Source organism: Agelaius phoeniceus, chromosome 31 (assembly GCF_051311805.1).
Source record: "Agelaius phoeniceus isolate bAgePho1 chromosome 31, bAgePho1.hap1, whole genome shotgun sequence".
NCBI classification, from domain to species: Eukaryota; Metazoa; Chordata; class Aves; order Passeriformes; family Icteridae; genus Agelaius; species Agelaius phoeniceus.
This window is the reverse complement of record NC_135295.1, coordinates 3124452-3136623: the sequence shown is the minus strand read 5'-3', so window position 1 is coordinate 3136623 and position 12172 is coordinate 3124452. Positions and strand designations below refer to the sequence as shown.

General features: G+C 46.3%; 1 protein-coding gene across 1 annotated transcript; it reads left to right on the top strand.

The window, feature by feature from the left end:
• The first annotated feature begins 406 nt into the window (after positions 1-406).
• RIT1 (Ras like without CAAX 1) lies at positions 407-11933 on the top strand. Its single transcript, XM_054653241.2, has 5 exons — positions 407-600; positions 1094-1150; positions 2650-2723; positions 6310-6501; positions 9016-11933. The coding sequence occupies exons 1-5, from the start codon at positions 504-506 to the stop codon at positions 9244-9246; spliced, it is 651 nt and encodes a 216-aa protein (XP_054509216.1). The 5' UTR covers positions 407-503; the 3' UTR covers positions 9247-11933.
• Positions 11934-12172: the final 239 nt, after the last annotated feature.

The window sequence follows — 12172 nt, the reverse complement described above, 5'->3', positions numbered from 1 at the left end:
TCCTGTCCCCGCCGTATCCCGTTGTGTTCCCGTCTCGTCCTGTCCCCGCTATGTCCCGTCCTGTCCCCGCTATGTCCCGTCCTGTCCCGTTGTGTCCCCGCCGTATCCCGTTGTGTTCCCGTCCCGTCCTATCCCCGCTATGTCCCGTCCTGTCCCGTTGTGTCCCTGCCGTATCCCGTTGTGTTCCCGTCTCGTCCTGTCCCCGCTATGTCCCGTCCTGTCCCGTTGTGTCCCTGCCGTGTCCCGTTGTGTTCCCGTCTCGTCCTGTCCCCGCTATGTCCCGTCCTGTCCCGTTGTGTCCCTGCCGCGTCCCGTTGTGTTCCCGTCCCGTCCTGTCCCCGCTATGTCCCGTCCTGTCCCGTCCTGTCCCCGCCGAGCCGCCGTCGGGCCCCGCCCGCTGCGCTCCCCGGCCGGGGCGGGCCCGGGCGGGCGCTGAGGCGGAGGAGCCGCCGCCATTTCGGTGTCGCTGTGAGCGGGGCCGGGGCAGCGCTGAGGGGGCGGCGATGGATCCCGGAGCCCGCCCGGGCGGCGGCGGCGCCCCGGGGCAGTCCCGCGAGTACAAACTGGTGATGCTGGGCGCGGGAGGCGTCGGCAAGAGCGGTGAGTGCGGGGCTGCGGCCGCCGCCGGCCCCGGGACCCCGCAGGGCCGGGGGGAGCCGCGTTCCCTGACCGGAGCCCCGTTCTGGGCGCGGTGCCGCCGCTCCCGAGGTGTCCCGACCCTCCCGGGGTGTCCCTGCCGGTCTGTCCTGACCCCTCCCGAGATGTCCCGGCCCATCCCGGGGTATCCCCGCTGGGCTGTCCCGGCCCCTCCCGAGGTGTCCGGACCCCTCTTGGGACATCACGGCTCCTCCGTCCCGAGGTGTCCCTGCCCATCCCGGGCTGTCCCGGCCCCTCCCGAGATGTCCCGCTCATCGCTTTCCGCCTCTGGCCGCGTCCCGGAGCTGGTCCCGCCTTCGGACACGGGCGGAGCATCCCCGGGCCGAGGGCAGCCCCCGCTCGGTGCGGGCCGTGCTCGGTTTGGGTCTGTGCCGGGGCTCTGGGGTAACGATCAGGGGAGCCGAGCTGCTCATTGTTCCCTGGTTTCTGCTTCTAGCCATGACCATGCAGTTCATCAGTCACCGCTTCCCAGAGGATCATGATCCCACCATCGGTGAGGAAAATCTCTTTTCATTCACTCCCAAGCTGTAACAGTCCATTGCTTTCAAGTATTCAAAGATATCTGTATATCTGGCTGTAGGTTGATCTCTGATCACTCATCAGCCGGAGCATTCTGAACCTCTGCAGGGCTGTGCCCAGCTCTGGCACCCTCAGCACAGCAGGGCCAGGGAGCTCCTGCAGGGTGACAAAGATGCTGAAGGGCCTGGGTGTCTCTGGGTTTCCATGGGTGTCTCTGTCTGTCCCAGTCTGTCTGTCCCTGTCTGTCTGTCCCAGTCTGTCCCTGTGTGTCTGTCTGTCCCAGTCTGTCCCTGTGTGCAGAGGTCAGAGCAGCCCCAGGCTCTGCTCCAGGCCCAGCAATGGCCCCAGAGCCACGGGCAGGGCCTGAGCCCAGGAGCTGCCCCTGGCCAGGAGGCAGAGCTGCTGCCCTGGGCAGTGCCCAGCGCTGAGCAGAGCCCAGAGAGGCTGTGGAGCCTCCGTGCCTGGGGATCCCAGAGCCACCTGCAACAGCCCTGGGATGTCCCTGCCTGGGGATCCAGAGCCACCTGCAACAGCCCTGGGATGTCCCTGCCTGGGGGTCCCAGAGCCACCTGCAACAGCCCTGGGGTGTCCCTGCAGCTGATCTGCTGTGGTCCCTTCCAACCTGAGCCCTCTCTGTGTTTCTGTGATTTGAGAGTTCTGAGAGTGGGGTGTGAATCCTGAGTTTTAGCCCTTTAATCGTTTTCCATCCATCCATTCAGGGCATGCCCTGTGTCTGTCTGTGTTGGCAGCCAGGGTCTGAAACTGCTGCTCAGCCATTTTAGTTCTCTATTCACAAATTCCAGGCTCTGTGCTGTGGTCAGCTCTTTGCTGTTCACTTGTCAGGCCAAATTGTTCTCTGTGTTTGAGAAATTGAGAGGGGTGAAAGTGCTCAACAGCTCACTCTGGTGCTGTAGAACCTCAGGTTTCTCTCCAGGAGAAACCTGAACCAAACCAGTGGAAGGAAAAGTGGAGGGAAAAAAGCCAAATTCTTGCTGAGAATGGGTTCTTAAAGTGTGGCAGTGTTGAGAGGGACAGAATATTTTTGTATTTATATATTTGTAGGCAGATCATTTTTATATGGTGTTTATAAATAATATATAACATTTGCATATGTAATGTTTCATATGTTTTGCTGATATGCATTATAATTTTAAGAAATTATATATTCTAAGAAATCAGCATTCATTGGTGACAAGTTCTTCCCTTGAATCACAGATCTTTTCTGGCTTTGAGGAAAACAAAGTGTTATTCCTCTGTGTTTTCCACCAAGGTGACCAAAATGAATTTCTGTGCTGTGGGCACACGAGTTTTGCACGTGGAATGTTAAATCACAGCAGAACAGTTAGAAATTTAACTTGATTTAATTGAAACAAAGGTAGTGCAGTGCTCCTGGCAGGCTGGGTGCTCCTGGGGTAGCATTTTCTGATGAATGTTGTCCTTATATCCCAACTTTTTGCTGTCCTGGGGATGCAGAGGATGCCTATAAAATCCGGATCCGCATCGACGACGAGCCTGCCAACCTGGATATTTTGGACACAGCAGGACAGGTATGTGAGCAATGCCAGGAGCATTGAGAGCAGTGAAACAGCCTCCAGTGATCAGCTGGAGGGACAGAAATCCTGCTTGAGGAATGGTTATGTTGTATTTTATTGGCTTGGGTTTATTGCAAACCCAGCACTGGAGCTGTGGCTCTGCTGAACCAGCAGCACCTGCTTCACCTAAAGACCTCAAGAAGATCAACAAAATCATAAAAAACATGAAACATCTACAGGCTAAACTTCCTTCTCTTTCAGTAATTCCAAGAAACTAAACTCTTGTTATCATCAACTTTAAAAAGGGTTTTTTCAACATTCAAAAAATACTCCTCAATTTACCTTTTCAGTTCCAACCATCAATAAAAAAGAACCAAGTTTTACAACTATCAAAATAACAAATTATAATTACAGCCAGAATGAGATTGCTAACTATAACAAACCAAAACTTTGGAATTATCTATTTACCTTTTAAAAAAGATTACCTTAATTAAGCTTTACGAAATTCAAAAGATTTACAGAATACTTTATTTTATTTATGAAATTATTCATAATAATATAATCATATATATAATATAATATATTAATATACTAATATTAATATATTAATATTAATGCATTAATATTAATATATCATATAATATATAATATATAATATATTATACAATACAGTATATTAATATACTGATATTAATATACTAATATTAATGCATTAATATTAATATATAATATAATAACATTAATATAAATATATTAATATATTATATATAATATAATAATATAATTATATATTATTTATTTTATTTATGAAATTATTCATAATAATATAATTATCATATATTATAATATATTACTATATTGATATTAATATATTAATAGTAATGCGTTAATATTAATATATAATATAATCATATTAATATAAATATATTAATATAAATGTATTAATATATTCTATATTATATATAATATAGAATAATATGATTATATATAATTTATTTTATTTATTAAATTATTCAAGTGTTTATTCATTATCTAAGTCACAAATTATTGCAAACAAGATTAAGTTTTAAAGACCTATACTAAGTAAAACCTTTAAGTCAAGCTCTACAAAAGCTCTACAAAATTAAAAATATTTACAGAATACATTAGCAAATTATTCAAGTCTTTATTCTCTTCATTATCTAAGTCACAGATTATTGCAAACAAAATTTAAAAACCTATATTAAGTGAAACCTCAAAGTACTGTAACTCTCTTTGTTGCTGTTGTATTGAGGATGGATGAATAAAGTGGCACAAAGGCTCCTGGGTCTCAGAGGGTAAAATGCAATTTGATTAAAAACCAGATAATTTTATAGACAGTTGTGATTCAGGTGGAGCTGGTGAGTCCTCAGTCAACACCCCTGACACCATTGTCTCATCAGGAGCAGCCCCTTCTTGCACCTCTCACAAGTAAACAGCAGCAGCTGCAAAGATTGAGAATTGTTTGAATTCCTTCTCTGAACTTTCCCAAAACTTCACAGAGGAAAGTTTATCTTTCTTCTCTGACCATCCACATCTCTTCACTTAATAAATCAGAGAAAACACCTAAACCCAAACCAGCCAACCACCAGCTGCTGGTAAATCGTGTGTCAGTGGGGTTTCTGGGTCAGGGCAGATTTGGGGACCATCCCAAACATGTCCTGCTTTTTGGGGTGGGGGCACTGACACCCAGGTGTTCACACAGCTGGGTTTGGAGAAAAAACCAGCTTTGGTGAGAAAACCAGGAAGTCATGATGTGATAGGTCTTCTCTTCTCTTCTCTTCTCTTCTCTTCTCTTCTCTTCTCTTCTCTTCTCTTCTCTTCTCTTCTCTTCTCTTCTCTTCTCTTCTCTTCTCTTCTCTTCTCTTCTCTTCTCTTCTCTTCTCTTCTCTTCTCTTCTCTTCTCTTCTCTTCTCTTCTCTTCTCTTCCCTCCCCTCCCCTCCCCTCCCCTCTCCTCTCCTCTCCTCTCCTCACACCTGAGATATCCCAGCTACCCCAAATGGCCTAAAACTACCAGGATGGCTTCTGAGGTAGTGTTGGAAACAGAAAAAAGTTTAATAAGAGGTAAAATAAAAAAGCTCTTACAGAGAAAAACCGAGCCGGGGGCAAGGGGTCCTTGCTCCTGCTGAAACACCCCCCAGAAGGGATTATTTCCTTTGTTCTCTTCTTTTTTGAGTGAATTACCCAGGTGGGACCCCCAGTTGGGCAGCCCCAGGTCTGAGGTGTAGTCCCAAAGGTCCTATGAGGTGTCCTTTTATCAAACTGAGAGAGAAACTTCTGGGCTTTTTGCCCTTTTAAGCAGACAAAGAATAATTGAAGTAATTCCAAAGGTCCTAAGAGGTGTCTTTGTATCAAATTGAGGAGAGAAACTTCTGGGCTTTTTGCCCTTTTAAGCACAGAATAACTGAAGTCACTCCATCCAGTGTGACCTGACCCAGTCCCATGGCCTTGGATGTCAATGAATTTCTTGGCTGGAATTTCTCATGCCCTCATGGGACCCATTTCTCTCCAGGAGAATGGACGTGGAATCCTTGTGTGCAACTTCATCCAAGAGATCAGTGCTGTAGGTGGGATGTAAAATTGTAGGGGGCACATCCCTACAATTCTATTTGTAATTGAAAATTTGAAAATTTGAAAATTTGGAAATACGAACTAAAATGCCACTGGAGCTGTATGGAACTAAAATGCCATTTTGTGTTTGTAGGCAGAGTTCACACTACAACCCCCCCCCCCAAAAGGGATTATTTCCTTTGTTCTCTTCTTTTTGTGAGTTACCCAGGTGGGACTTCCAGTCAGGCAGCTCCAGGTCTGAGGTGAAGTCCCAAATGTCCCATGAGTGTCTTTGTATCAAATTGAGAGAGAAACTTCTGGGCTTTTTGCCTTTTTAAAGCAAACAAAGAATAATTGAAGTAATTCCAAAGGTCCTAAGAGGTGTCTTTGTATCAAATTGAGGAGAGAAATTTCTGGGCTTTTTGCCCCTTTAAGGGAAAGGACAAAGAATAACTGAAGTCACTCCATCAATAGAGAGCACATGCCCACAATTCCATTTATAATTAAAAATTTGAAAATACGAACTAAAATACCCCTGGATCTGCATGGAGCTCAAACACCCCTGGATCTGTATGGAGCTCAAATGCCATTTTGTAGGCAGAGTTCACACCACGAAACACCCCCCAAAAGGGATTATTTCCTTTGTTCTCTTCTTCTTCTCCTGAGTTACCCAGGTGGGACCTCCAGTCAGGCACCTCCAGGTCTGAGGTGAAGTCCCAAACATCCCATGAGGTGTCTTTGTATCAAATTGAGAGAGAAACTTCTGGGCTTTTTGCCTTTTTAAAGCAAACAAAGAATAATTGAAATAACTCCAAAGGTCCTAAGAGGTGTCTTTGTACCAAATTGAGGAGAGAAACTTCTGGGCTTCTGGACAAAGAAGAATTGAAGTCACTCCATCAACAGAGAGCACATGCCCACAATTCCATTTATCATTGAAAATTTGAAAATACGAACTAAAACACCCCTGGATCTGCATGGAGCTCAAACACCCCTGGATCTGTGTGGAGCTCAAATGCCATTTTGTGTTTGCAGGCAGAGTTCACAGCCATGAGGGACCAGTACATGAGGGCAGGAGAAGGTTTCATCATCTGCTACTCCATCACGGACCGGCGCAGCTTCCACGAGGTGCGCGAGTTCAAGCAGCTCATTTACCGCGTGCGCCGCACCGACGACACCCCCGTGGTGCTGGTGGGCAACAAGTCTGACCTGACCCAGCTGCGCCAGGTGAGGCCCAGGGGAGCCCCTCCTCAGCAGCTGCTGCTCCTGGGAAGGGCACTGGAACCAGAGGGGTTTGGCCTTTCCTTGGTGTTTTGTTGGGTTGTTTCAGCGCTGAGAGCGGTGTTGGTTTTACGCAGAGTGTGGTGGTAAACAGGTGCCTGTGGCAGCCACAGAAACAAAATGTTCCTTGTTGGAACCCTGGTTAGTGAGAATTTTTGACTTTCTGTGCTGACAGAACAAGAGAATGCTGCATTTGACCTGAAGCCTTCCAAACTTGAGTGATAGAGCTGTATTATGGGGGAGGAGTTGATGAGAAGTATGTGATATCACATGGTAGAGAACTTAAGAGTTTAAGAGAAACAAAGCCTGGTTACTGAGAATTTTAGACTTTCTGTGCTGACAGAACAAGAGAATGCTGTATTTGACCTGAAGCCTTCCAAACTTGAGTGATAGAGCTGTATTATGGGGGAGGAGTTGATGAGAAGTATGTGATACCACATGGTAAAGAACTTAAGAGTTTAAGAGAAACAAAGCCTGGTTACTGAGAATTTTCGACTTTCTGTGCTGACAGAACAAGAGAACACTGCATTTGACCTGAAGCCTTCCAAAATTGGGTGATAGAGCTGTATCATGGGTGAGGAGGTGATATCACATGGTAAAGAACTTAGAGTTTAAGAGAAACAAGGTCTGGTGGAACCCTGGTTAGTGAGAATTTTCAACTTTCTGTGATGACAGAACAAGAGAATGCTGCATTTGACCTGAAGCCTTCCAACATTGGGTGATAAAGCTGTATTATGGGTGAGGAGTTGGTTAGAAGTATGTGATACCACATGGTAAGGAACTTAGAGTTTAAGAGAAACAAAGTGGGGTGGAAGCCTGGTTAGTGAGAATTTTAGACTTTTTTTGCTGACAGAACAAGAGAACACTGCATTTGACCTGAAGCCTTCCAAAATTGGGTGATAGAGCTGTATCATGGGTGAGGAGTTGATGAGAAGTATGTGATATCACATGGTAAAGAACTTAGAGTTTAAGAGAAACAAAGTGGGGTGGAAGCCTGGTTACTGAGAATTTTCAACTTTCTGTGCTGACAGAACAAGAGAACACTGCATTTGACCTGAAGCCTTCCAAAATTGGGTGATAGAGCTGTATTATGGGTGAGGAGGTGATATCACATGGTAAAGAACTTAGAGTTTAAGAGAAACAAAGTGGGGTGGAACCCTGGTTAGTGAGAATTTTCGACTTTCTGTGCTGACAGAACAAGAGAATGCTGCATTTGACCTGAGGCCCTGGAGAAGGCTTCCAAAATTGAATGGTAGAACTAGTATGAGTGTGCAGTTTGAAGTTTTTACCATATCACATGGTAAAAACTCCGAGTTTAAGAGAAACAAAGTCTGTCATAACCCTGGTGACTGAGAATTTTAAACTCTCTGTGCTGCCAGGCACTGACTCCCAAGAGAGCATTGCATTTGACCTGAAGCCTTCCAAAATTGAATGATAAAGCTGAGATTAGGAGTGTGTAGTTGTAATAGAAGTGTGTAATATCCCATGGTGGAAAACTTAGAGTTTAAGAGAAAAAATATCTGCAAGAGAGCACTGCACTTCACCTGAGGCCATGGAGAAGGCTTCCAAAAATGAAGGATAGAACTGGGAATATGGGTGTGGAGTTTGAATAGAAGTGTGTAACATCACATGCTCAAGACCTTGAAGTTTAAGAGAAACAAAATCTGTTGGAACCCTGAGCAGGGTGTGCCCTCATTTTCCAGGTGTCTGAGGAGGAAGGCTCTGCTTTAGCCTGGGAAACCTTTGGAGCTGGCTGGGAATGATCTGTGTTAGGGTTTGGAGTGTTCATACAGAGGGACAGAGAGCACAACAGGGAAAGGCAAAGGCATGAGGGGTTTGGCTTCCCTAAGCAGCATGTGCACTCATTTCCAGGTGTCCAAGGAGGGAGGCTCTGCCTTAGCATGGGTGGAATCCATCCTTTGGAATCCTTTGGAACTGGGTAGAAACAGGGACACTGAGCAAAACACAAAAGAATAAACTCCTGGGGTTTGGCTTCCCTGAGCAGGCTGTGCACTCATTTTCCAGGTGTCTGAGGAGGAAGGTTCTGCCTTAGCATGGGAAACCTTTGGAGATGCGTGGAAATGATCTGGGCTTGGAGCAAGGGACAGAGAGCAAAACAGGGACAGGAGAAGAAATAAATTGCTGGGGTTTGGCTTCCCTGACCAGGGTGTGCACTCATTTTCCAGGTGTCTGAGGAGAAAGGCTCTGCCTTAGCATGGGAAACCTTTGGAGCTTGGAGCACAAACCAGGGCAAGGCACAGGAATAAACTCTGGGGTTTGACTCCCTGAGCAGGCTGTGCTGTTATTTTGCAGGTGTCCAAGGAGGAAGGCTCTGCTTTAGCATGGGACACCTTTGGAGCTGGGTGGAAACGCTCTGTGCTCTGAGCACAAACCAGGGCAAGGCACAGGAACAAACCCTGGGCTTTCACTCCCTCAGCAGGCTGTGCTGTTGTTTTGCAGGTGTCCAAGGAGGAAGGCTCTGCCCTGGCCAGGGAGTTCAGCTGCCCCTTCTTTGAGACGTCGGCCGCGTTCCGCTACTACATCGACGACGTGTTCCACGCGCTGGTGCGCGAGATCCGCCGCAAGGAGAAGGAGGCCGTGATGGCCATGGAGAAGAAATCCAAGCCCAAAAGCAGCGTCTGGAAAAGACTCAAGTCCCCCTTTAGGAGGAAGAAGGATTCAGTCACTTGAACAGCAACTTCCTCTGCAGAACAGGACAAAAGCTGTGACCTTTTGTAGGCAGAGGAGCTCGGTGATGACGCTGAGGGGACGTGTGACACCTGAGGGGATTTTGTGAGGGAGGGAATGCCTAACCCTGCCTGTTGTCTTTCTTTAGAACCCTGTTGCCTTGATTCTGGGTGTTGAACTTCACACCCAGGGACAGTTGTACTTTGTTTGTTGTCATTTGTTTGTACTGGACCCAGCAGGTGTTGGCCAGCAAGGCCCATGGGTTGGTGGCCCTGCACTTTGGAGTGTTTGTCCTTGGTCACAGCGCCCTGGGAGCTGAACTGTGCAAAACATTCCTGGAGTTGGACCCAGCCTCACTGAATCTGTGGTTTTCCCAGTTGGAAAAGGGGATTTTGCTGCTCTCCACAATGACAGCCCACAGTGTGAGAGGCTGAACAAAGTGTCATGGCCTTGGAGGTCACCGAATTTCTTGTGCCCTCGTGGGACAGATTTCTTTCCAGGAAAATGAACATGGAATCCTTGTGTGCAGCTTTACCCAAGAGATCAGTGCTGTAGGAGGGATGTAAACGAGCCAGAATCACAGGATCATTTAACTGGAAAGATCTCTGGGATCAGAGACCCAGCACCCCCAGAGCAGAGCATCCAGGGCCACATCCAGTCCTTCAAACACCTCCAGGGACAGTGACTGCACCACCTCCTGAGCAGCCCCTTCCAAACTCCATCCCCCTTTGTCCTGAAGGCAGCTGGGACCTGGCAGCAGGGCAGGAACACCTGGGATGGGATTTTCCTGCTGCAAACAGCACCTGGAGTGGGATGAGCTGGAGAAAGCACAGCTTGGAGCTGCCTCCCTGTTCCAAATCCTGCTGGCAATGGGGCACTGCCTTCTTTGGTCAGTTCTGTGCCATCCTAAAGGAAACAGCGACTTTGGGGAGGTGTTTTGCAGAGAAAATGGCTCATCCTGAGGCTCTGGGCCCAGAACTGCCCTTCCTAACCCTGCTGAGGCTCTCCCTGAGCATTGCTGGAGCAGAGCAGGGAGGCCCAGCAGCTCCTCCCCTGTGCAGGGCAGCCAGGCACTCTGGGATGCTCTAAGGAAGGATTTTGATGCTCTAAAGAAGGAATTTGATGCTCTGAAGAAGGATTTTGATGCTCTAAAGAAGGATTTTGATGCTCACAAAGAAGAATTTTGAGGTGAGGCACGTGGATGGACCCTGTGCCCTGGAGCTGCTGGATTTTACAGCAGTTTTGGGAGCAGGTCCTTGCTGCTCCTCTGGATTTTAACAAGAGCACAGCCACAGCTGGGTCACTCAGACATGGTTCAAAGCAGTTTCTCTGAGCCAAGTTCAGAGAAAAAATTCCAGAAAATTCTCTGGGATGCTTCATTGGGTGAATGAAAGAGCTGATGAGACTTCAGTGCTCTCTTCCTGATCAGCTCTGCTGCACTGTCAGTGCCATCCAGACTGAAAACCCAGGTGTGAAAGTGTGGAAAAGGAAGTGAGGATTAAAAAAATACATCTATATGTAAAAAACCTCCTTGTTACCTAAGAAATCCTGTGCCTGTTGCTTTGAAGAATATTTTCTTTGTGGAAAACTTAAACAGAAGAGAAATGTGGCTGCATTTTACATTTGCTTTGTGATGAGCTGAACATTTCAATTTGTTTCCATTTCTCATCTCCTCCCAGTGCTCTGGCAGCAGTCACAGAGTCAAAAAATGGTTTGGAGAATTGAGATTGAATCCAGAAAATGCCTGAGGAGAATTCAGTCACAGAATCAAGAAATGGAGAATTGAGATTGAATCCAGAAAATGACTGAGGAGAATTCAGTCACAGAATCAAGAAATGGAGAATTGAGATTGAATCCAAAAAATGCCTGAGGAGAATTCAGTCACAGAGTCAAGAAATGGAGAATTGAGATTGAATCCAGAAAATGACTGAGGAGAATTCAGTCACAGAGTCAAGAAATGGAGAATTGAGATTGAATCCAGAAAATGACTGAGGAGAATTCAGTCACAGAGTCAAGAAATGGTTTGGAGAATTGAGATTGAATCCAAAAATGCCTGAGGAGAATTCAGTCACAGAATCAAGAAATGGAGAATTGAGATTGAATCCAGAAATGGCTGAGGAGAATTCAGTCACAGAGTCAAAAAATGGTTTGGAGAATTGAGATTGAATCCAGAAAATGCCTGAGGAGAATTCAGATTGTTCAGAATTCCAGACTCTCCCAGCTTGCTGTGTGAGCAGCCATCAGTGCTGTTCTCATTTTTGGATTCAAAGCTGTCTAAACTCAGATCAAAGGCCAAAAACTGGAGGAAGAGGAGGAGGAAGGAGCTGAGAAGCGGCTCTGGAGCATTTCTGGCTCTGCCAGGTGGTTCAGAGCCTGATGCTGCATTTCCAGTGCTTTTCCTTAAAATCCCCAGCAGCTAAAGGAGCCTGGCAGAGGAAAAGAGAATTATTTTCACCCCTAAAAATCGAATTTTGTGCCTTACCTGAGTCCTGCAGTGCAGTTTAGGTGTTTACTAATTAATGCCTGTTGCTTCTAGAATTCATAGAGCAGAACAGCAGCCAGCACTTTTTGGTTTTTTTGGTTTATTTTTCACACAGTGTTATTCAAAGAGTTTTATTTTTTGTCATGTATAAATTTGTACACAGAACAATGGCTTTATTTGACACAATATATATAATTTTTAATACAAACCTTTGCTTTGGATGTCTCAGTCTGTGGTGGAGTTGCTCAGCCTGAGGGTGCTGAAGGAGGAAAGTTCATTGTGGGATTGTAAATTTGGGGGAAAATGGCATTCAAATGGTGCAAAACCTAAAATTTCTGTGAGTCTGGTGCTGATTTGTTGAAATAAGAACATTTTCCACCTTTGTTTCCTCTGTGGTGATTGTCCAGGGAGGGCAGCAGGAGCTGCCTGAGGTCATTTCTCAGATTT